Raw genomic sequence first — 20,254 nt, 5'->3', positions numbered from 1 at the left:
GTGTCGTGGGTACCGTAGCCACCCACCACTTCTGCCATCCCACCACCCCACTTCCCACGCGTGGAGGGAGCGGCAGAATATCCACACCCACCACCGGGCGGCCCCATCCTCCATCCCAGTCCTCGGTGGATGCCGTGGGGGCGGGAAGGAAGGAGTTAAGTTCGGTGTGGATGATAACGGCCTTTTGTGTCACGGGGGGGGGGGGGGGGGGGAGGAAGGGCTCAGCCCCGTCTCGGTTGGGGGGGGAGTGGAAAAGCCACTCTCCGTGGGCGATGCTGGCGGTGCTGGCCGTGCTCTGCGGCACGGTGACAGTGGCGGTGACGACGGGGACAACCACGCTGACTTTAGCGGTGGTGTTACCCGAACGCAACCTCACCTACCCGTGGGCTTGGCCACGAGTGGGACCGGCGGTGCGTTTAGCCACTGCCACTGTTAACGCCCGTCCCGATTTATTACCCGGTTTTACCTTACAGTGGGTTTTTGGTAGCAGTGAAGATCGACACGGTGTTTGTTCTGAAATGGCTGCGCCATTGGTCGCTGTCGACCTACAGCTCGCTCATCACCCTGCCGCTTTTTTGGGACCTGGTTGCGTCTATACGGCAGCACCAGTCGCCCGGTTTACCAGCCACTGGCAGCTTCCACTGGTGACAGCGGGTGCCGAAGCTCACGGCTTCGACGACAAGCAAGAGCAATTCGGGTTGACCACCCGTGCGGGTCCCAGTCACCGCAAACTGGGTGAACTGGGCGTGCAGCTCCATCGTCATTTCAACTGGACCCATCGGGCTTTACTGGTTTACTGGGACGAGAAGATGGATGACCGGCCATACTTCTTCGCCGCCGAGGGGCTGTACGTCCAGCTGCCCACCCTGCGCAACCTCACCGTCATGGATGTTGTCTTCCGCGACGGTGGCAACTTCTCCTTCATCATCCAGGAGATCAAGCAGAAGGGACGCAGTGAGTGCTGGGGAGGGGGAGACACACACCTGGGGGGGGGGGGTCTTGCCATGCACCAGCATGGTGGGGGGGGGCAGGGAAGCCGAGGGGATGCCGGTGCGGTGCATGGGTGGGCACAGTTGTGCGCAGCTCTACACAGCTCTGCATGGGTGTGCACAGCTCCATGTGGGTGTACATGGGTGTGAATGGCTGTGCCTGGGTGACCACAGGTGTGCACAGCTCTACACAGCTCCACGCAGGTGTGCACGGCTGTGCATGGGTGTTTGTGGCAGTACACGGGTGAGCACGGCTGTGTCCGGGTGTGCCCAGGTTTGCACTGGTGTGCACAGCTTTACGCGGGTAAGCACAGCTCTACGCGGGTAAGCACAGCTCTACACGGGTAAGCACGGCTCCGCACAGCTGTACATGGGTGTGCTGCATGACCGCACACACATGTGCTGCCCCGGCCCCGCGTCCTGACGCCCCCAGACCCCCAGCCTGCATTGTGCCCCACTGGGAGCTGCTAAGCATGGCCAGCTGCCCGCTCCCCTCCGTCCCGGTGGCCCAGGCTGGCTGCGTCCCCATCCCCGTCCCTGCCAGCTGCTCCAGTCGGAGCCACCCCGGGTGGCACCAGGGGAGCAGGTGCCAGCGGGGCTGGCACTTGGGTGGGTGGCGTCCAGCCATCCCCGGCCTCGCCATCTTGCTGCTTAGCCTTGGCGGGTGCTCTTTTGGAGCCCCACGGTCCTGACGGGTGGCACAGCTGTGCCCCATGCCAGGCACCACCCATCCTGCTGGCACCGTGACTCCATGCCAAAGGGGACCATGGCGGTGGGGCAGGCAGCACCCACCAGGGTCACCACACCGCTGAGAAGCAATCTCTGCTGGTGATCTGGGTGACAGGGAGGAGGAAACAGAGTCAGGAAAACAGGAAACCTCAGCTTGGCATCCGCAGTGGAGGGTAGAGGCAGGCAGGGCACTGGCGGGGGGGGAAGGCAGCGGGGTTAGGGACCCCCCGCTCCCTGGCATCCCGCTCAGCCACCCTCCACCTGCTCGGCAGCATGACCCACCGCACATGCCCTCCCGCATCATGCATTAACCGGGGACCCTCGGGATGCTGGGCTGGGGTCTCGGGGTCCGCCGGGGATGGGGAGGGTTTCAGGGTGCCATGAGCCTTTTCGCCCCACGCAGTTGTCTACGTCTGCTGTGCCCCGGAGACGCTACGGGAGCTGATGCTGCAGGCAGGACGCGAAGGGCTGACCCACGGCGACTATGCCTTCTTCTACATCGACATCTTTGGGGCCAGCCTGCAGGGCAGCCACTTCCCCGAGCCCCAGCGGCCCTGGAAGCGGGGGGACCATCACGACGCCAGTGCCCGGCAAGCCTTTGAGGTGAGCCTGGTGCTCTGCACGAGCGCCCACCGCACATGCGTGTGCATGTGCACGGGCACCCACCCGCATGTGTGCACCTCGGCACAGGGAGCGGGACTGTGGTGGGCGCCAGAGCTGGTGGAGCAGCCCCCGTCTCTCCCCTGCTCATTCCCTGCTGCTGGCAGCCACCAAGGAGGAAGGAAACGAGATTAATGGCCCTGGGTCCCAGCTCCGGCACTGCCTGGAGCAGAGGCTATTAATAGGCACTGCAGAAAGGCAGGCAGCCCCTGCCCGCAGCCTGGGACCCCATCCCTGAGGGGACTGGGCAGGGTCCCGGTCCCTGGTGGGGTCCAGCTCAGCCCTGCTGCCAGCCACTCTCCCCCATCCCAGGCTGTCACCATCATCACCTACAAGGAGCCCGAAAACCCCGAGTATCAGCCCTTCCTGGCACGGCTGAAGGAGGAGGCACTCGCCCACTTCAACTTCTCCATGAAGGACGGCTTGGTGGGACATGGGGGGATGGAGCCGGGAAAGCTGGGGGGCACAGGGCTAGGGGGGCACAGGAGGGAGCTGGGGCTGCTGAGGGACATGGGCTGGAGCTGGGGACAAGGGGACATGGGATGGAGCTGGGGCTGCTGAGGGACATGGGCTGGAGCTGGGTACAAAGGGACATGGGATGGAGCTGGGGCTGCTGAGGGACATGGGATGGAGCTGAAGACAAGGGGACATGGGATGGAGCTAAGGACAAGGGGACATGGGCTGGAGCCAGGGGCACAGGATGGAGCTGAGGCTGCTGGGGACGAGGAGTTGCAGGATGACCTGGGGCTGTTTGGGACAAGGGGACAGGGACCCCTGGCTACGCCCCATCCCCGAGCCATCTCCGTGCCCCCAGATGAACTTCATCGCGGCTGCCTTCCACGACGGGGTGCTGCTCTACGCCCAGGCCCTCAACGAGACACTGGAACAGGGCGGCTCCATCACCAATGCCTCTGCCATCACCCGCCAGATGTGGAACCGCACCTTCTACGGTGAGCCCTGTCCCCATCCCATCCCTGTCCCAGCTGGGTGCTGCCTGCCAGGCACCCACCTGCCCCACTCCCAGGATGATATTTTGGGATCTAAGTCCCCACCCATGGGCTGGGGTCTCTCCCCAGCCCCTCACCCTCTGTCCCCAGGTGTCACCGGCTTCCTGAAGATCGACGAGAATGGGGACCGGGAGAGTGACTACTCCCTGTGGGACATGGACCCTGTGCAGGGGGACTTCCAGGTGAGCCCCAGCGTGGGGACAGCTGGTCCCGTGGGGTGGCCGGGGGCCTCCTCCCACCCATTTCTTCCCCCACCCCAAGATCGTGGCCAACTACAACGGCACCACCAAGAAGATCCAGATGGTGCCCGGGCGTGAGATCCACTGGCCGGGAAACGCAGTCCCCTCCGACATCCCCCCCTGTGGCTTCGATAACAGTGACCCACTGTGCCGCAAAGGTGAGCAGTGTCAAGGGGGGGACAACACGACACGAGACCCCCGCCCCAGGCACTTACCAGCCCCTCACCAGCCTCCTCTCGCTGTGCAGCCAACCTGTCCATGCTGGAGGTCTTGTCACTTGTGGTCAGCCTGATCCTCCTGGCCATCACCATCGCCTCCTTCTTCATCTACAGGTGGGGGTGCCGGGGTCAGGGAGGGTGACCCCGAGGCTGTGCCAGTGTCCCCAGAGGTGGGGGGGACACATACAGGGGGTCTCACCCCACCTCCCTGGTGCAGGAAGCTGCAGCTGGAGAAGGAGCTGGCAGCCCAGCTGTGGCGTATCCGCTGGGAGGACGTGCAGATGAGCAGCTTGGAGAAACACCTCTGGAGCACCGGCAGCAAGCTCACCCTCTCCCTGGTGAGCACCCACCCTGTCCCCAGCCCTGCTCTGGGGATGGGGACTGGGCTCACCCCGTGTCCCTTCCCCCAGAGGGGCTCCAACTACGGCTCGCTGATGACCACAGAGGGGCAGTTCCAGATCTACGCCAAGACGGCATATTACAAGGTATAGGGGTGCTGGGATGGGCACCCATCACCCTGCCAGGCACCCAGTGCCCCACCAGGCACCCATCACCCTGTGTCTCCCCAGGGCAACCTTGTGGCCGTGAAGCACCTCAACCGCAAGCGCATTGAGCTGACACGCAAGGTCTTGTTCGAGCTGAAGCATGTAGGTGGACCCTGGCTCGGTGCTGCGTTGTGGGATGGGGGTGCCCAGCCTGGTGTCTCCTGGGTGGGGTGGAAAGTGACATGAGCCTGGTCCCACACCCTGCTCCCCCCTTAGATGCGGGATGTCCAAAACGAGCATCTGACCCGCTTCATCGGCGCTTGCACCGACCCCCCGAATATCTGCATCCTGACTGAGTACTGCCCACGCGGGAGCCTCCAGGTACTGGCAGGGACCCAGATAGCTGGCAGCCATCTGGGGCTGGAGTTTCTCCCTCCAGTGCCCATCACCCAGTGTTGGGTCTGCCCAGAGCTGCTCTGCTGGTGCCTGGGGTGGGAGGGAGCTGACCGCAGTGGGCAGATGGATGCTGTCCCCCATCCCTGGACCATCCATGGTGGGGGGACAGCAATGTGACCTTCATGTCCCCAGGACATCTTGGAGAACGAGAGCATCACACTGGACTGGATGTTCCGCTATTCCCTCACCCATGACATTGTCAAGGTAACGAGCCAGTTCCCAGCAGGCACCCAGTTCCCATGGGGGTACCCTGTTCCCATGGAGGGGGGCGGACAACGAGGTCTGACCACTCTCCACCCTGCCAGGGGATGCAGTTCCTGCACAATGGGGTGATCATCTCCCATGGGAACCTCAAGTCCTCCAACTGCGTGGTGGACAGCCGCTTCGTGCTGAAGATCACGGACTATGGGCTGGAGAGCTTCCGCATGGCCCCCGACAGCGAGGACTCCCACGCACTCTTTGCCAGTGAGCACCCTGCCCATCCTCAACCCTCAACCCTGGGAGGACCACCCGCCCAGGGTCCCTGCCCAGCCTGACCCCCCTCCCCGGTGCCACAGAGAAGCTGTGGACAGCACCCGAGCTGCTGCGGATGGAGTCGCCGCCGGCCCGCGGCACACAGAAGGGTGACGTTTACAGCTTCGGCATCATCCTGCAAGAGATCGCCCTGCGCAATGGCGTCTTCTACGTGGAGGGGCTGGATCTGAGCCCCAAAGGTGGGTGGGAGGGCTGGGGTCATGGCGCCAGGGACCTGTTGATGGGTGGTTGGGGCAGCTGATGGGTGCTTAGACCTGCTGTGATGGGTGCTTTGGGTGCTTAGACCTGCTGTGATGGGTGCTTAGCCCCGCTGATGGGTTATTGGACCAGCTGATGGGTTGTTTGCCTTGCTGATGGGTGGTTGGATGCACTGGCAGGTTATTGGACCTACTGGTGGGCGCTTGAACCAGTTGATGGGTACTTGGACCTGCTGTGATGAGTGCTTGGACCTGCTGAGGGGTTGTTAGACCAGCTGATGGGTGCCTGGACCTGCTGATGGGTGCTTGGACATGCTGTGATGGGTTCTGGGACCAGCTGATGGGTCGTTGCCCTCACTGATGCGTGGTTGGACCCACTGATGGATGCTTGGACCTGCTGGTGGGTTACTGGACCTACTGGTGGGTGCTTGAACCAGCTGATGGTGATTGGACCAGCTGAGGAGTGGTTGGCCTCACTTGATGGGTGCTTGGACAAGCTGTGATGGGTGCTTAGCCCTGCGGATGCATTATTGGACCAGCTGATGAGTGCTTGGACCAGATGATGGGCTGTTGGCCATGCTGATGGGTGCTTGGAACTGCTGATGGGTGCTTGGCCCCGCAGAGATCATTGAGCGAGTGAAGAGTGGGGAACGCCCCAGCTTCCGCCCCTCGGCCAATGTGGGTTGCCACATGGAGGAGCTGGGCCAGCTGATGCAGCACTGCTGGGCTGAGGATGTCCTGGAGCGCCCTGACTTCAACCAGATCAAGGTCCAGCTTCGCAAGTTCAACAGGTACCTCTGCCTTCCCCAGCCCTCTGGGTGATGAGTGACCCCGAAAAGGGTCCCTGGGTGGATGCTCACCCCCTGCCCGCAGGGAGAGCAGCAGCAACATCCTGGACAACCTGCTGTCGCGCATGGAGCAGTATGCCAACAACCTGGAGGAGCTGGTGGAGGAGCGAACCCAAGCCTACCTGGAGGAGAAGCGCAAGGCTGAGGCTCTCCTTTACCAGATCCTGCCCCAGTGAGCACCAGGGGGGCCTCAGCCCTCTGTGTACCCCTCCACTGCTGGGCACCCTGGAGCATCACACCGGCATCCCCTGCCTGCCCTGGGATGGGGTCCCCCAAGGATGCTCTGCATGGCTGGGGGTGCTTGGAGGGGCTGGGGACACCAAGGACCCCCAGATGACTTGGGGCTGGGCATGTTTGGAGGGGCTGGGAACCCCCTGGGGACTCCAAGGACCCCATGTTGCTTGGAGGGGCTAGGGACCCCAAGGACCCCCATGTTGCTTGGAGCTGGGGGTGTTTGGAGGAACAGGGGACACCCCAGACTGCTGCATGGCTCAGGGTGCCTGAAGGGGCCAGGGACCCCAAGGATCCCCTGCCATGGCTCTCTGGGGCTTGGGGTACCTAAAGGGCCCAGGGATGAACCCAGACCCCCAGCATGGCTTGGGGGTGGGGGTCCTCAGAGGGCTGGAGACCCCAAGGACCCCCCAGCATGGCTGGAGGCTGGGGATGCTGCACCCCCAGGAGGGGTTGGGGGGCTGTGCCCCCCCCTCACCCACCCCCTGCACCCCCAGCTCTGTGGCGGAGCAGCTGAAGCGGGGGGAGACGGTGCAGGCAGAAGCCTTCGACAACGTCACCATCTACTTCAGTGACATTGTGGGCTTCACAGCACTGTCAGCCGAGAGCACCCCCATGCAGGTGGTAACGCTGCTCAACGACCTCTACACTTGCTTCGACGCCATCATTGACAACTTCGATGTCTACAAGGTGAGGACATGCACACACGTGCGTGCACATGAATGCTCCGTGGGGCCTGCTGGACACCCCAAAGCCGGCGTCCATGGCATGTCCCCGGCGGTGTTTCCCCCCACCCTACCCAGGTGGAAACGATCGGGGACGCCTACATGGTGGTGTCTGGGCTGCCGGTGCGCAACGGGAAGCTGCATGCCCGAGAGGTGGCCCGCATGGCCCTGGCACTGCTGGACGCCGTCCGCTCCTTCCGCATCCGCCATCGGCCACAGCAGCAGCTCAAGCTGCGCATCGGCATCCACACGGGTCAGCAGGGATGGGGACAGGGACATGGCATCCATACGGGTCAGTGGGGACAGGGATGGGGACATGGTGCCCACATGGGTCAGTGGGGATGGGGACAGGGGCATGGCATTCATATGCATAAGTGGGGACAGGGACGGGGACATGGCACCCATAAGGGTCAGCGGGGATGGGGACAGAGACATGGCACCCACACGGGTCAGTGGGGACAGGGATGGGGACATGGCATTCACACTGGTCAGCAGGGATGGGGATGGAGACATGACACCCACATGGGTCAGCAGGGATGGGGCCAGGGGCATGTCATCCATAAGGGTCAGTGGGGATGGGGCCAGGGATATGGTACCCACATGGGTCAGTGGGGACAGGGATGGGGACAGAGACATGGCACCCACATGGGTCAGCAGGGGCGGGGACAGGGGCATGGCATCCATACGGGTCAGTAGGGACAAGGATGGGGATATGGCATCCACACGGGTCAGTGGGGATGGGGACAGGGACATGGCACCCACACAGATCCATGGGGTGGGGAGACATGGCACCCACATGCACCAGCAGGGATGGGGGGACAGGGCACCCGATGGGGTGAGGGGGCACCCAGCCCTCCCATGGACCCCAGGCACAGGGGAGAGGACACCAGCACCCAGGGGGACCATGGGGCCACCATGGGTGGGAGAACCCAGCGAGGGGGGCCGGGTCAGGGCTCGAGGCCGTCGGGGGGGGGGGCTTACTGGGTGTCCCACAGGACCTGTCTGTGCCGGCGTCGTGGGTCTCAAAATGCCCCGGTACTGCCTGTTCGGGGACACAGTGAACACAGCCTCGCGCATGGAGTCCAATGGGGAAGGTGAGGGGCCAGACTGGGCGCCCATTGGTGCTGTCAGGGCTGGGACTGGGTCAGGCACCCATGGGTGCTGATGGGACCACCTCCCACCAGCCCTGAAGATCCACATCTCGGCCGTGACCAAGGCCGTGCTGGAGGAGTTTGGCTGCTTCGAGCTGGAGCTGCGGGGTGATGTGGAGATGAAGGTGAACCCCAGGCTCCAACAGCCCCAGCCCCCCCAATGGCTGCCCAGTGGGGTCCCCACAGCTGAGTCCCCCCTCTGCATCTTCATCCCGCAGCCCCCAGTGGGGCAGCGGGTACTCCCCTGCACCCCGACCCCTGGGGCAATGAACACCCCCTGCACCCTGACCCCTGGGGAAATGGGCCCCCCCTGCACCCAGACCCTTGGGGCAATAGGCACCCCCCCGCACACCCCCCTCACCCCAGCCCCCCTCCGACCCCCCCTCTCTCCACAGGGCAAGGGGAAGGTGAGGACATACTGGCTGCTGGGGGAGCACGGAAGCAGCACCCGGGGCTGACCCCACCCAGCAGCAGCCAGGGCCTGCGGGGCTGTTCCCAGCACCACTGCAAAGGCCCCCCCGGGCTGGGGCCAAGCGGGGGGCACTGCCAGTGGCCGGGGGCTGGATGCACACCCTCCCCCAACTGCACCGTGCTCTCCAAACTGACCCCCGACTGCTCCTGGGGTGGATGGGGGGACCCCATCCATGAGCAGCCCCGTGGCCTGACCCTGGCGTGGGCACCAGCAGAGGACTGGGACCAAGGCCGGTGGGGCAGTTGGGGGGGGAGGGGATACGAGGGGACGGGGACACCCCCGGACCCCAGGTGGGGGTCACTAGAGCTCTAACTTTTGTAATAAAGCTGGTGTGTATGCGCTTGCCATGGGGTCCCACTATGCTCCGCCCCCCCCCCCCCCCAGCACCCCACATGCACCCTAGTCCCACTGGGGCATTGGGTGGCCCTGGGGGTGTCCCCGAGACAGCGGCCCAAGCCCCCTGGAGGGAGAGGGTGGGCTCTGGGGGGGCTTTGCAAGAGGGGGGCACCCCCGGGGGGGTCTTTTTAGGGGGTGGGGGCCAGAGGAGCCGGGATGGGGCGGCTGTGCAAGGCAGTGTGGGTCTGGGGAGGGCTGCCCAAGGGGAGGAGGGGTGTCCCGGCGATGCACGCCGCAGGGGGGTCCCGAGGTTCCCGAGTGGGGTCTGGGAGACCCCCGGGTGCCCAGCCGTGCCCGATCCGGGGGGTTCCCAGGAGCTCCGGGAGGGTCTCGGCCATGCCCGACCCGGGGGGGTCTCTGGAGGGTCCGGGGGGTCCCGGGGGCTCCGCGGCGATCCCGACCGCAAGCAGCGCCTCCGGCAGCGGGAGGCCGGACCGTCCAGCCAGCGCAGGCCCCGCCCCCCGCCGTCCCATTGGTCGAGTAGCTCGTCGCGGCCCCGCCCCTCCCAGGCCGGCTACCCGCGCTGTCACTCCGAGCTGTTTCCCTGCTGCTATTGGCCAAAAGACAGGAGGGGCGGGCGCTTCCGGCTGCCCTGCGCTTCCTCTTCCCCCCGCGCCCTCCCGTCCCTCTCCCAGTGACTTCCGGTCGGCGGCGCTGGGCGGGGGGTGCGGAGCCGCCTCTCCCCTCCCCCCGGGCACCGAGACCCCCGCCCCGCTGCCCGGCGGAGCCCCACTCCCCGCCCCCCCCGCACCGGCGGCAGCCGCAGCGCCCGCCCCGCCCCGCCCTGCCCTGCCCCGCACAGCGCCGGGGGACCTGTCACCCTCCCCCCCCCCCCCAGCCCCCCGCGCCGGGCCCCCCCGGGACCCCCTCACCACAGGCCTCACCTGGGGGCCTCCCTCCCCACAGTCCCCCCCAGGGTCTTTCCACAGCCCCCTTCCGCCTCCCATCACTCTCCCGTGGGGTCTCCCCATAGCACAGCCCCCCCCCCCCCCCCCAGCACGGCCGCAGGCCCCAGGCCTGCCCTAGTCAAAGAGCAGCCCTTCCGCCCCCCTGTACCCCGCCCCTGTCCAGGGTGAAGCCCCTGAGGAGCAGAGCGGGGTGCCCCTGTCCCCTCCACCCCATTGCCTCCCATTGCAGGAGCAGGGGGTGCTCCAGAGGGGGGGTACTTCCCACAAACACCCCCCTCCCTGTCCTCCCACGAGGAAGAGCTGGGTGGGGGGGGGATTGCCAAGTAAAAAGGGGGGGCTCCTCTCAGGCCAAGCCCCTTGGTTGGGGGCTGCCCTCCCCCCTTCCCCCCCCCCCCCGCCCCCCCCCCACCATGGAGATGCAGAAGGGGAAGGGGGGAACAGCAGGAGGAGGAGGAAAGTTGCTGGTCTCCACTCTTCTGGATGCCAAGGATGAGTTGGAGGAGGTAGGTGCCTGGGGCTCGGGGCAGGGGGGCTCCAGGGGGTGGGTTAGGTGCTCAGCCCCGTGCAGGGTGCAGACAGGGTGGCACATGCTGCTCCCCTTGCCTGTCCCTGTGCGGGGAGGGGGCTCGCTCTAAAGAGAAACCACCTCCCAGCTATGGTGTCCCTGCCCGCCTTTCCCCGGCTGTGCTTGGGCAGGGCGGCAGCAGGTTGTGGAGCAGGATTACGAAGATTGCCTCGCACCTGAGCACCGACAGAACTCATCTTTCCAGTATCTGGGAAACTTTCTGACCTGTGCTCACCAGGCCCCAAATTACACAGTGCTGTCCTATTTCCCATTGAGCTTTTCTTCCTGCACTGGGAGAAGAGAGCTGGTTCTTTTACAGGTGGGGAAGGTTTGGGGTCTCCCCAGGACAACTGGGATCTGTTCCTGGTGTGGAGGAGCCATGGAAGAGCTGGTAGCACAGGGACTTGAGCGAGGCGGACGCATTGCTCAGGCCCTTCTGTAACACTGATTTACACCTGGATCACAGGGTCAACTCAGTGAGTGTTCAGGTATCTTCCTAAAGCTGGTGTAGGGCCGGCTTCCCTGGTGCCACAGGGGCGGCAATGCTTTTGTGAACTGCTAGACTTGTGGGAGAGATTGGTTATTTATTGTGTGATGGAAACAAATGTATTTGGGGCTCATGAAATGGTGCAGGCAAAAAAAAAAATCATGTTGGATTTCAATTGCAGGAATAAAACAGGGTGGTAACGGGAATAACTAGGTCTCAAGGTCTGGAAACTGTCCTTTGCCACTTGGAGTGTATTTATATTCCTTCAAAGCACTCGTCGGTCCCTGTGTATGTTTTGGGTCCTGTCCAGGTCTGGACAGAACGTTCCCAGCTTCAGACCCATGCAACTCTGTGAACCCGGCATGGCCGGGACCTTTGGTTGGGCTTGAACATTGGCTCCAGGATACCGAAGCGGCTCTCCTGGGGTCCAGGTTGCTCTCACCCAGATCTTTCCCCAAGAGCATCGGGTCCGGGAAGGAGCCACCACAAGTCGGCAAGCGTGGCGTAACTCAGGTTTGGTGATGGTGACGTATCCAGGCAAACACAGGTATCAAAATGAGAAGACTTTCAAGAGACAAGCCTTGCTTAACTAGCAAGCCTTCCTCCCCTTGCCTCTTAAACCACTGGAAAGCAGTGCCTTCAACTAAAAGCCCAGTCGGTTGGGAGAAACTGGTTTGGGCATTAATTACACTCCTGAGCGCTGATGGATTTACTGTCATACAAGTTTCGTCTTTCTTGCATTAAGGACTCCAACAAACAGGAAACAGAGCATACACAGGAAAAACCATGTGTGATTGTTGCGCATTGAGTTTTCGCAGTAAACAGGCTGCCACATTTAGGAAAAAACCTCCAGTCTTTCCCTTTAGCTGTTGTTGGAGCTGCTGGTGGTAGTAAGTTGAACACATCTGTTTGGGGGAGAAAGGTGATCAGAAGGACTGGAGCTTGTAAGAATATATGTCATACCAGGTGTTAACAAAAAGAAATCATCGTCTTGTTCCACTGTGGATTTTGGCAGAGGCAGCAGAGCTTGTTACAGGAATGTGAACTATGAAACTTGCTCAAAGGTAGAAGTACTGTTTTCAGATAGCCTCCATACCTGGCAGTAGCGAGTCAGTGTGTCTCCCGTTTATCCCAAGAAGGGAATACCAAACCCTGATCCTGCAAGCCCGTCAGCAGGTCTCAGATCAAAGACATTATTTGATGGTGAACTTCCTTGCAAAGATCTTCTGGTGGTTCATTGGCTGCATTATCTGCCAACAAGTTGTCTTATTTCTCACTGGGATTTTTCTAACTCTGTTTTTCAGCTGCTGGATCTTGTCCTTCCTTTCAAATAATTCATCTGCTTTAGATTTGAGATTTTCATGGGTTTTGCCCCATTGCTCTTTCATAATGCCATCACTCAGCCTGGAACAAAGCCGGTTTCACAAAGGCATTGTCTCTGTATTACTGACCAGTACATCTTCTTTCATATTGCCTTGGAGTGGAGAACTGTTGACCTCTTTCTCAATAGCTTCTTCACTGCAGCCCCTTTGACATGCAAAGGAGTTGCTAATCAGTTCCATAATCGGTGTGATGTGTTTGCATTTTAATCAAGAAGTGACTGTGTAGAAATAACCTTCTCGTAACTTGGTTATTGCCTGTCTTAGGCTGCATTTGCCGCTTTTCCCTGGTGCAAACAGGTCACTGCTCCATTAACCATAGGCTCCAAGGAAACTCCAGGAAAGCGAGACCTCATTTTGCTGGCAGCCAGGGACTCCTGAGTTGCTGCTGTGGCCGAAACGGTCCAGCCATGTCTGCAGCTCTGGCGTGGAAGTGGTGGCACCGGTGAAGAAGGCAGGGCACATCTCCCTCACGTGGCAACAGAGCTGTTTATGGAGGAGTTTAATTTAGAACAACGTCTTGCCACGCAAGTCGTAGCATGAGAGCAAGACCCTGGTGTTAAAGGAGCCCTGCCGTTGAGCTGCGGTTGTGGTGACAGCCGGGAACCCTGCTCTCCACCTGTTTGCGGGCTCTTGGGTGTCATCGCTGCTGTGAGAGCACGTGGTGAGCCTGTGAGTCTGTGCAGCTCTTCTGTCACCGTCCCTGAGATGGCACCATGAGGCGGGGAGAGGATGTGGCATGCCTGTGCCTGGAGTCAGCTGCTCTGCTCATGCTTTTCCCGCACCAGAGGCAGACATCGGCTAACCACTGCCCAGCCCGCCGGATTGGAGAAACCATTTCTGCGTGGGGCTGATCATGCCTTATGTGAAGAGGGGGCAACTCTCTGATTTCTCTCAAGTTGAGGGGAAACCTTTGCCATTCACTTCTCCAGTATTTTCATGCCTGCACTCTTGTAACTTACCAGTCCTGACTTCGTGGCTCTTCCCATCACTTCATCCCTTGGGGTGCTTGCATGCAAACATCTGCTTCTGCTGTTTACTGTCAGTCAGAAGTTGCTCAGATGTTAAGTGACGAGAACAAAAGGTTTCCAGGCTGCTGCTCCGCAGCCCAGGTTTCCCACACGGACAGGAGTGGTGAGTCTTGTACTGCAGAGCTGCTGGATGACAGGCTATGGCTTCCCTGTGCTGGGGGAAGGGGACAGCTCATCATCTCAGGGTGCAGCTCTGCTCTCAGAGTGAGGATTGACAACCCTGCCTCAAATTCAGCCTTTGCACGACTGCATCTTGGCTTCGTATCAGTGACATCAGTATTAGTATCACTGAATAATAACGCGTTTACTTTTTGGCACTTTGAGCAGTGTCAGCAGAGTATTTAAAACCCAAACCTGTGAATAAATGAATGTTGATGAAGTGGTAACTTCTCCAGCTGGCAGGAGGTTCAGAGCCTTGACATGAGCCAAGAATGGCTGTTGCATCGCTGGCTGTTTTTCTGTCCATTCAGGTGTTTAAGTGGCAGTTGAAGCAGCCTCTGCTGTATCTTGTCTTGGCACAGGTGTGCTCAAGTGTACTTGTTCTTCCAAGTTTGTGACATTTGGCTTTTCTTTGTTTCAGAGACTAGAAAGGTGTGTGGGCATCGTGACTTCGCTAACCAACGGGCTGTCGGAGAGGGAAGCTAACGATGCCCTCAATGCTCACGTAAGTGTCGTTTCCTTCAGCGAAGAGAAGTCCTGCCTGGATTAAATTATTCGTGGTATATTGTACCTGCATGGATCTCTGTCTGAGGGAGTGGGCATGCAAGCTATTGCAAGGCACAAAGAACAGGCAGATACGAAGAGGCTGGGGAATGGAGCCTGCTGTGCTCTTGCAGCTCTCAGCCTGTCGAGGATTCCCAGAGCTATTACAGTTAAAAGACAAAATTAACATTGTGCTTTTAATCCTTGCCTAATCACCTATTTGGAAGCTGACCTGCAGTGCAATTTCTTGCTGAAATCTGGCTGAGTGTGTCTCTCTCCCAGCATATAAGCACTTTGTAGGTGTGCGTGCACGCAGGAGTCTGTCACTATGTGTGTGCTGCTGGTTTTTGCATTTTTCGTGTATTTTTGTATTCCTGCGCTGCTCAGATCAGCTTTTTCCTGGCCCACAAACAGCCAGACTCCAGACTACTGGAAAGGGCAGGTTCAGCCTTTCTGTTGAGGGATGGAGCATTTATTTCTAACTCTGCATAGTCTTAAAATACTTGCCAGCAAGCTGCAGATGTTACCGTATAAGGGAAACTGTCGTGTGACATGTTAATGGGCTCTCGGACATGTTGGTTGTATTTTTTCCTCCCTAGAACACCTTGGGCTCTTGGAGTCAGTGGTACAGAGTTGCCTTCCCTTAATGGGAAATGATTGGCAACCCAGGCTGGATTTCAGGGCTCTGAAGCTCATGAAATGCTTTCCCACTTGGATGAACAGGCTGTAGAAAAGTCTGTAAGAAGAGCCTGGGCAGGTCCCCAGCCCCAGGGCAGGGCTCAGGGATCTGCTGCTGTTCTTGTCTGGGGGTTTGTTGCCCCTCAGTAATGAGAGATCCTGAAGTGGTGCAACTAAAATCACTGGAAAGCGCTCGGTACTGAGAGGTTTGCACCAGCATTAACTTTGCAATGGGGTACAAATGGTAGGAAGACCCTGTGTGTTTCTGTATTCCCTGATGATTCTGCTTTGAATTCCTTGCGGGCTGCTGGGTGCTCCGTTGACCACCCATTTGGTGGGCTTGAGAGGGGTTTCCTTCTTCTGTTGCTTTACTGACTTTCCTCTAACATCCCATCTCGCCTGCTCACCGATGGCACTTGCATTTTTCTCTCTCAGATATGTAAAGGAACCCCCCAGCATGAAGAGATCTGCCTGGGTCTTTTCACTCTGGTTTTAACTGAACCTGCTCAGGCACAGAAGGTAAGGCACACCTGCGCCCATCAGTGAGTGTGGAAAGTTTGTCCATGAGAGATTTTGCTTTCCAGGCAGCTGGGGATTCAGAGCTGTGGGAGTTCTGGGTCTCATGCAGGCATCGGAAGGCGCCTGGCTCGAACCCTCAGCGCTGAGCAGTGTTTGTTGTAGCAGGGCAATGACTTTGCTTAGACCATTCCTGGTTTTGTTGCCTCCATGTGGCACAGGGGCTGCAGCAGCTGCTGCTCAGGGGAATGCAGATACTGCCACCAGGGAAGGGAGCTCAGCTGGGTTTTTTCACAGCCCTAGAATTAATTGTTTTTTGCTGTGGGAGGTGAGTACTGATTCTTTAAGAAACTGTAATGCCTTTCCCAGTTTCTGCCTTGTCTTTGGAGGCCCAGAACGGATTTGCATGCTGCAAGCCAGATGTAGATGCCTACAGAAATAATCACCTAGACTCTAGAGGAGGAACATGTTCAATTCCTAGAGAAAATCACTTTTTAGCAGTCCACCTCTATTAATTTCACAGACCAGATTTAATTTTTAAATAACTCTTTTTAATGATGGTGTAAACTGTGATTTCTAAAATTGTAGTTACTCACCTGCAGGAAGATTAATGTTTTGTATTCCAAAGATCTTGGATGTGGATTTGGCGCTGTTGCTACAAACTGGGGGCACTCGGGGAGGGAGTTGAAAATGATGTTTCGTTATAGAAACCAGACCTATTTGTAGCAGCTACAAGGACGAACAAAAGCACTGTTGGAAGGGCTGTGTGTGGTGAGCGGTACCCGGGGGTCCTTGTTTGGATGCATTTCAGTTAAAGCCAGGCGTTGCACAGAATTTGAAAGGGTTGAAGTGGACTCTTGAAGTCGGCAGGGTCTGTCATGAACGTGGCTGAGTGGCATGCCATTAGAGATGCTCTGTAAATCCTGGTGCTGTGCTGGACCGAAGGTGACTCATGCAATATTCTCTCTTGATTTAATCACTGCTCTGAGGGCAGAGCTCTCTCCTCCTAAGCAATAGATCCACATTAGCTCCCAGAACTCATAGCTGCCTTTGCATTGCTAGATGGGATGGTCCTTGTCAATGAAGGTACAGCTCCATTCCCCAGAAATCACCTCTTGAAAGCAAAACATGCTGCTTCTGGGAGTCTTCAGGCCTGACTGCTTACGGTGCTGGTGCGAGTCAGATTTCTTTTTGGTTAGATGGCTGTGTTTTGCTCTGTCTCCTTGTTGGCTTAAGGCCTTCCCAAATCCTGACCACAAAGTCCCCGGCCCTGCTGTGGCCTGATTCTGCCTTGTGCGCTGAGCACAAGACTTGTAAACCTGAAGAGGCTGAATCCAGCTGAGGCTCGGAGCACCACTGAACATATCCATGTTTCCAAGACACTGAGGGAACCAAAGAGTATTTCTAGTTGCTGACTAGCAGTGCTCTACAGGTTGGTCTTCCAAAAGGTGACCCTCCTCCACATCGAACAAAATGCTCTTCTCCCCTCTAGGATGTGGTGGACCACAGCTGGGATGCAGTAGGGAGTATCCAGACACCATTAACTGAGCATAAGACTCGGGCAGGTGCTTCCATACACTGGAAGCAAAGGTTGAGCGAGTCTGGCAAGCTCCAGCTTTCCATCCACATGGCACTCGCTGGCCGTCCCACTGCAAGGGGCTGAGAGAAACCTGCCCGGCACGTTCCCCTCTGTGGTCTTCTCTGGCAAAGGAGAGCAAAAGGGTGAGCGGTCCGTCTCCCTTGCGACTGAGCTGCTGACAGGCACCGACGCTGTCTCTCTCAGATGGTAGGCTGGGGGCATGTTTTGCTGCTAACTGCCGCATTAATTAGAGGTGGCTGGCCCTCCTGCTCTTGTCAGATCTGCTCTTCGGAGCACGTTACTTTTCTTAGGGAGTAATTGGATCTGCCAGTCTGCTAGGCTCTGATGTCATCTGTTGCTGCCACCTGCCCTGTATCCAGACGGCAGGGACAGGAAGCCAGTCAGTGATTTTCTACCAGGCTTTGGGGGGGAGTTACTCCTTGCCTTTGCTCCCTGCCTATGAAGAGGGGTTAATGCTTGCCTGACTGATAAGGCATCTTGCAAGACTCTTGAGAGAGCTCTGAAATCATCACACATCTTCCAGCGAGAAGCCCACGGGTCCAAGACGCTCCACGCAGCCAGCCCTGGTCGTCTGCAATAACCATTCCCACCTCTGGTCACAGGTGAATATTCACAACCTTGGGTGTCAGCATGGGAGCATCGAACCCAATGAGGTTGGTGTGGAAGTGGTACTGCTATGAATCAAGCATACCCCATGAGGCTTTACCATACTCCTGGGACATGTTGTTTGGCCAAAAAAAAAAAAAAAAAGGATATTGTAGCTGACCATGTTTGCATTCAAGGGATTTTTAGCGCTTGTTGCCCTAGAAGCTGAGCAGGGTGTTGCAGCGCATGCTCCAGTCCCAGCACACTAGCAGAGGCATGTCACACCATCTGCTTGGTCATCTTGTATTTCTTCAGTGGATGTCTGTCCCCGGCATTCGGATCCGGCTTGTCTTGCACCACGGCCTCACTGTTCCTCACCTGCATCTGCTGGTGTGTGGAGGGGAGGTGGAGGTACCCCCTCTTCCTCCTGGAGAGGCTGTTTAAAACACATCTCCCTTCCTTTTTGGGAGGGGGCTTGAGCCGCCCCATCCCCTCGCTGATTGATTAAAGAAATAGTGGCACAGCCATTCCCTCACTGTGGCGGAGGATCAGCTGAAGCACACAGGTCTCCTCCTCCTCCCTCTTTGTTGCATTGACACTCCAGCCAGGAGAAATTAGCTGTGCTAAACTTGTCCAGCTGTGAGGAGGGACACTTGACCCCCTTCAAATATCAGAGTGACAGCAACTGATCTGTCAGATTTCCCTCCTCCGCCTGGCACCTCTCACTTTAATTAACACTCTGCTCCGGGATCAGAGTGCATTGAGCCCTCCCTGCAGATGAGCACAGTGCTTCTCTGACATCTCCTCCAGCGTCTGTCCACTGTATGCCTCTTCTGCCCTGGTGCTGGGCAGGAGGGGGCCTCTCTCCTCCACTCGATGGCTGTTTTCTTTTATTTTTCTTCTCCCCTCATTTAAAGCGAACATTTATTATTTGTTCCTTCCTGTTAATTAAACGGCCTGTGCGAGCGGTGGCTCCAATCTGCCGAAAGCAGGGAGGAGACGATGGATTGTTTGCAGCCTTGGCAATAATCAAGAAATTCAGATTGTCTCCCCACCCCCCTAGCTGCTGGAGGCCTGAAGATTTTCTCCAAGCACCTTCCTTTGGATTACTGCTTGTGCTGGAGACTGTTAGGCAGGTGTCCGGCCGGTCTGACCCGTCTAGGCAACTGGTTGGTGACATGCCACACTGCCATGACCCTGATAAAATGGTACTTGTTCTCCTCTGGCCAGTTGTACTTTGGGCCAAAGATCAGCAACATCCTAGGTGCGGTTCGAGTTCTGGTCTTCTGCAGTGTTTGCTTATGGGATTTGAGGAAGTATGCAGTAAACAAGGTGAAGAGCTACCAAATTTCCCCAGGTAATAGGGTTACAGTGACCTTCCTACTGGGACCTAAATACTCAACCAGAAGTAAATCCCTTAGAGTGTCTGTTCTAGCTGTTTGTTCCAGCCCTTCTGCTGAGGATGCTGCCAGAATCAGTCCAGCCGGTCGGGAACTAATCCATGCTGTCAGGGCCGTATCACAGGACCTCTTGGTGGCTTTAAATGCAGATGCAGACACTGCACCTCACACATGTCCAGCAGAAAACCAAAGCCTAGATGTTTTACCCAGAAAAGCATGAATTCTTTGAATACAGAAGAAGCTACTGACCACCAAGAAAAGCTACTAAGATGAAAAATGTTCATCTTATTGCTGCTCTTAAGGGTGCAGAAATGCACCTGCCTGTGAGGGAAGTGCCAGGGGCAATGGGTGGTCACAATCCTGTCATCAAGCACAGAAGGTAGGATGCAGGCAGGGTAGGGACCTGACAACACTAGCGTTTTCAAAACGACGTAAAAGCTTTGCCCGAGTCTGGGCAGACCACAGAGGAACTGGCATCGTGCATGCTCCCTGGCCGGCTGTGTCCTGGACCAGCTCTATCCCCTGCATTTTCCCATCGGGGTGATGTATGTGTTTCTTTTCTAAAGCTGATGCAGCAGAGGGAGATGTTGTGTGTTCCTGGCCAGGTAGTCTCATCTGTGTGGAGACTTTAAGTCTGGCTCTGCTTTGTGGGTATTCGTTTAGCATTTCAAAAGCAATTAAAGGCCCCAAAGAGTCTACACCTCTTGGATTCTGGGTTTTTTTTGTTTGGGATTTTTTTTTTTAATATATTTTTCTTTTTTTACACAGTGCTATATGAAAAAGGGAGGGAGAAAGCCTGGGCACAGGGAGTCTAATCAAAGGGATCTTCTGAGGCCTTATTAACTCTCTAAAGGAGGATGCAGAGACCAGACCCCTGCTCTCTGGAATATCATGACATTTACTGGCACAAATTAACATTCATGCAGAACCACTTAGCAAATTACTTTCTAATCACCCTCCACCCCCTGCTGTCCTGACCAGAGGGGAAGGGAGAGCCAGCACCTTTGCTCTCTGTCCAGCATTTTGTCTGGCTGCTGGTGGCAGACAAGAGTGGAGAAAGTCCTTC

The 20,254-nt window shown here is 58.0% G+C and overlaps 2 protein-coding genes across 2 annotated transcripts in view; both read left to right on the top strand.

Moving 5' to 3' along the window:
• The first annotated feature begins 232 nt into the window (after window positions 1-232).
• Window positions 233-9,208, top strand: NPR1 (natriuretic peptide receptor 1). Its single transcript, XM_052797604.1, has 21 exons — window positions 233-954; window positions 2,122-2,321; window positions 2,691-2,804; window positions 3,193-3,328; window positions 3,476-3,567; window positions 3,647-3,782; window positions 3,872-3,956; window positions 4,060-4,180; window positions 4,253-4,327; window positions 4,412-4,489; window positions 4,604-4,708; window positions 4,916-4,987; window positions 5,089-5,248; window positions 5,341-5,496; window positions 6,137-6,305; window positions 6,388-6,534; window positions 7,091-7,283; window positions 7,397-7,571; window positions 8,314-8,412; window positions 8,503-8,594; window positions 8,865-9,208. The coding sequence occupies exons 1-21, from the start codon at window positions 273-275 to the stop codon at window positions 8,925-8,927; spliced, it is 3,150 nt and encodes a 1,049-aa protein (XP_052653564.1). The 5' UTR covers window positions 233-272; the 3' UTR covers window positions 8,928-9,208.
• Window positions 9,209-10,351: 1,143 nt separating this feature from the next.
• INTS3 (integrator complex subunit 3) overlaps window positions 10,352-20,254 on the top strand; it is a 43,259-nt gene continuing 33,356 nt past the window's right edge. Inside the window, exons 1-3 of the mRNA XM_052796747.1 lie at window positions 10,352-10,748; window positions 14,288-14,371; window positions 15,523-15,606. Of these exons, the coding sequence (XP_052652707.1) occupies window positions 10,656-10,748; window positions 14,288-14,371; window positions 15,523-15,606 (261 nt within the window). The 5' untranslated portion in view covers window positions 10,352-10,655. The remainder of the gene's footprint in view (window positions 10,749-14,287; window positions 14,372-15,522; window positions 15,607-20,254) is intronic.

The sequence above is a fragment of the Harpia harpyja genome, chromosome 9 (assembly GCF_026419915.1).
Source record: "Harpia harpyja isolate bHarHar1 chromosome 9, bHarHar1 primary haplotype, whole genome shotgun sequence".
In the NCBI taxonomy this organism is placed as follows: Eukaryota; Metazoa; Chordata; class Aves; order Accipitriformes; family Accipitridae; genus Harpia; species Harpia harpyja.
The sequence above is the reverse complement of the archived record's forward strand: the minus strand, read 5'-3'. Positions and strand labels throughout refer to the sequence as shown.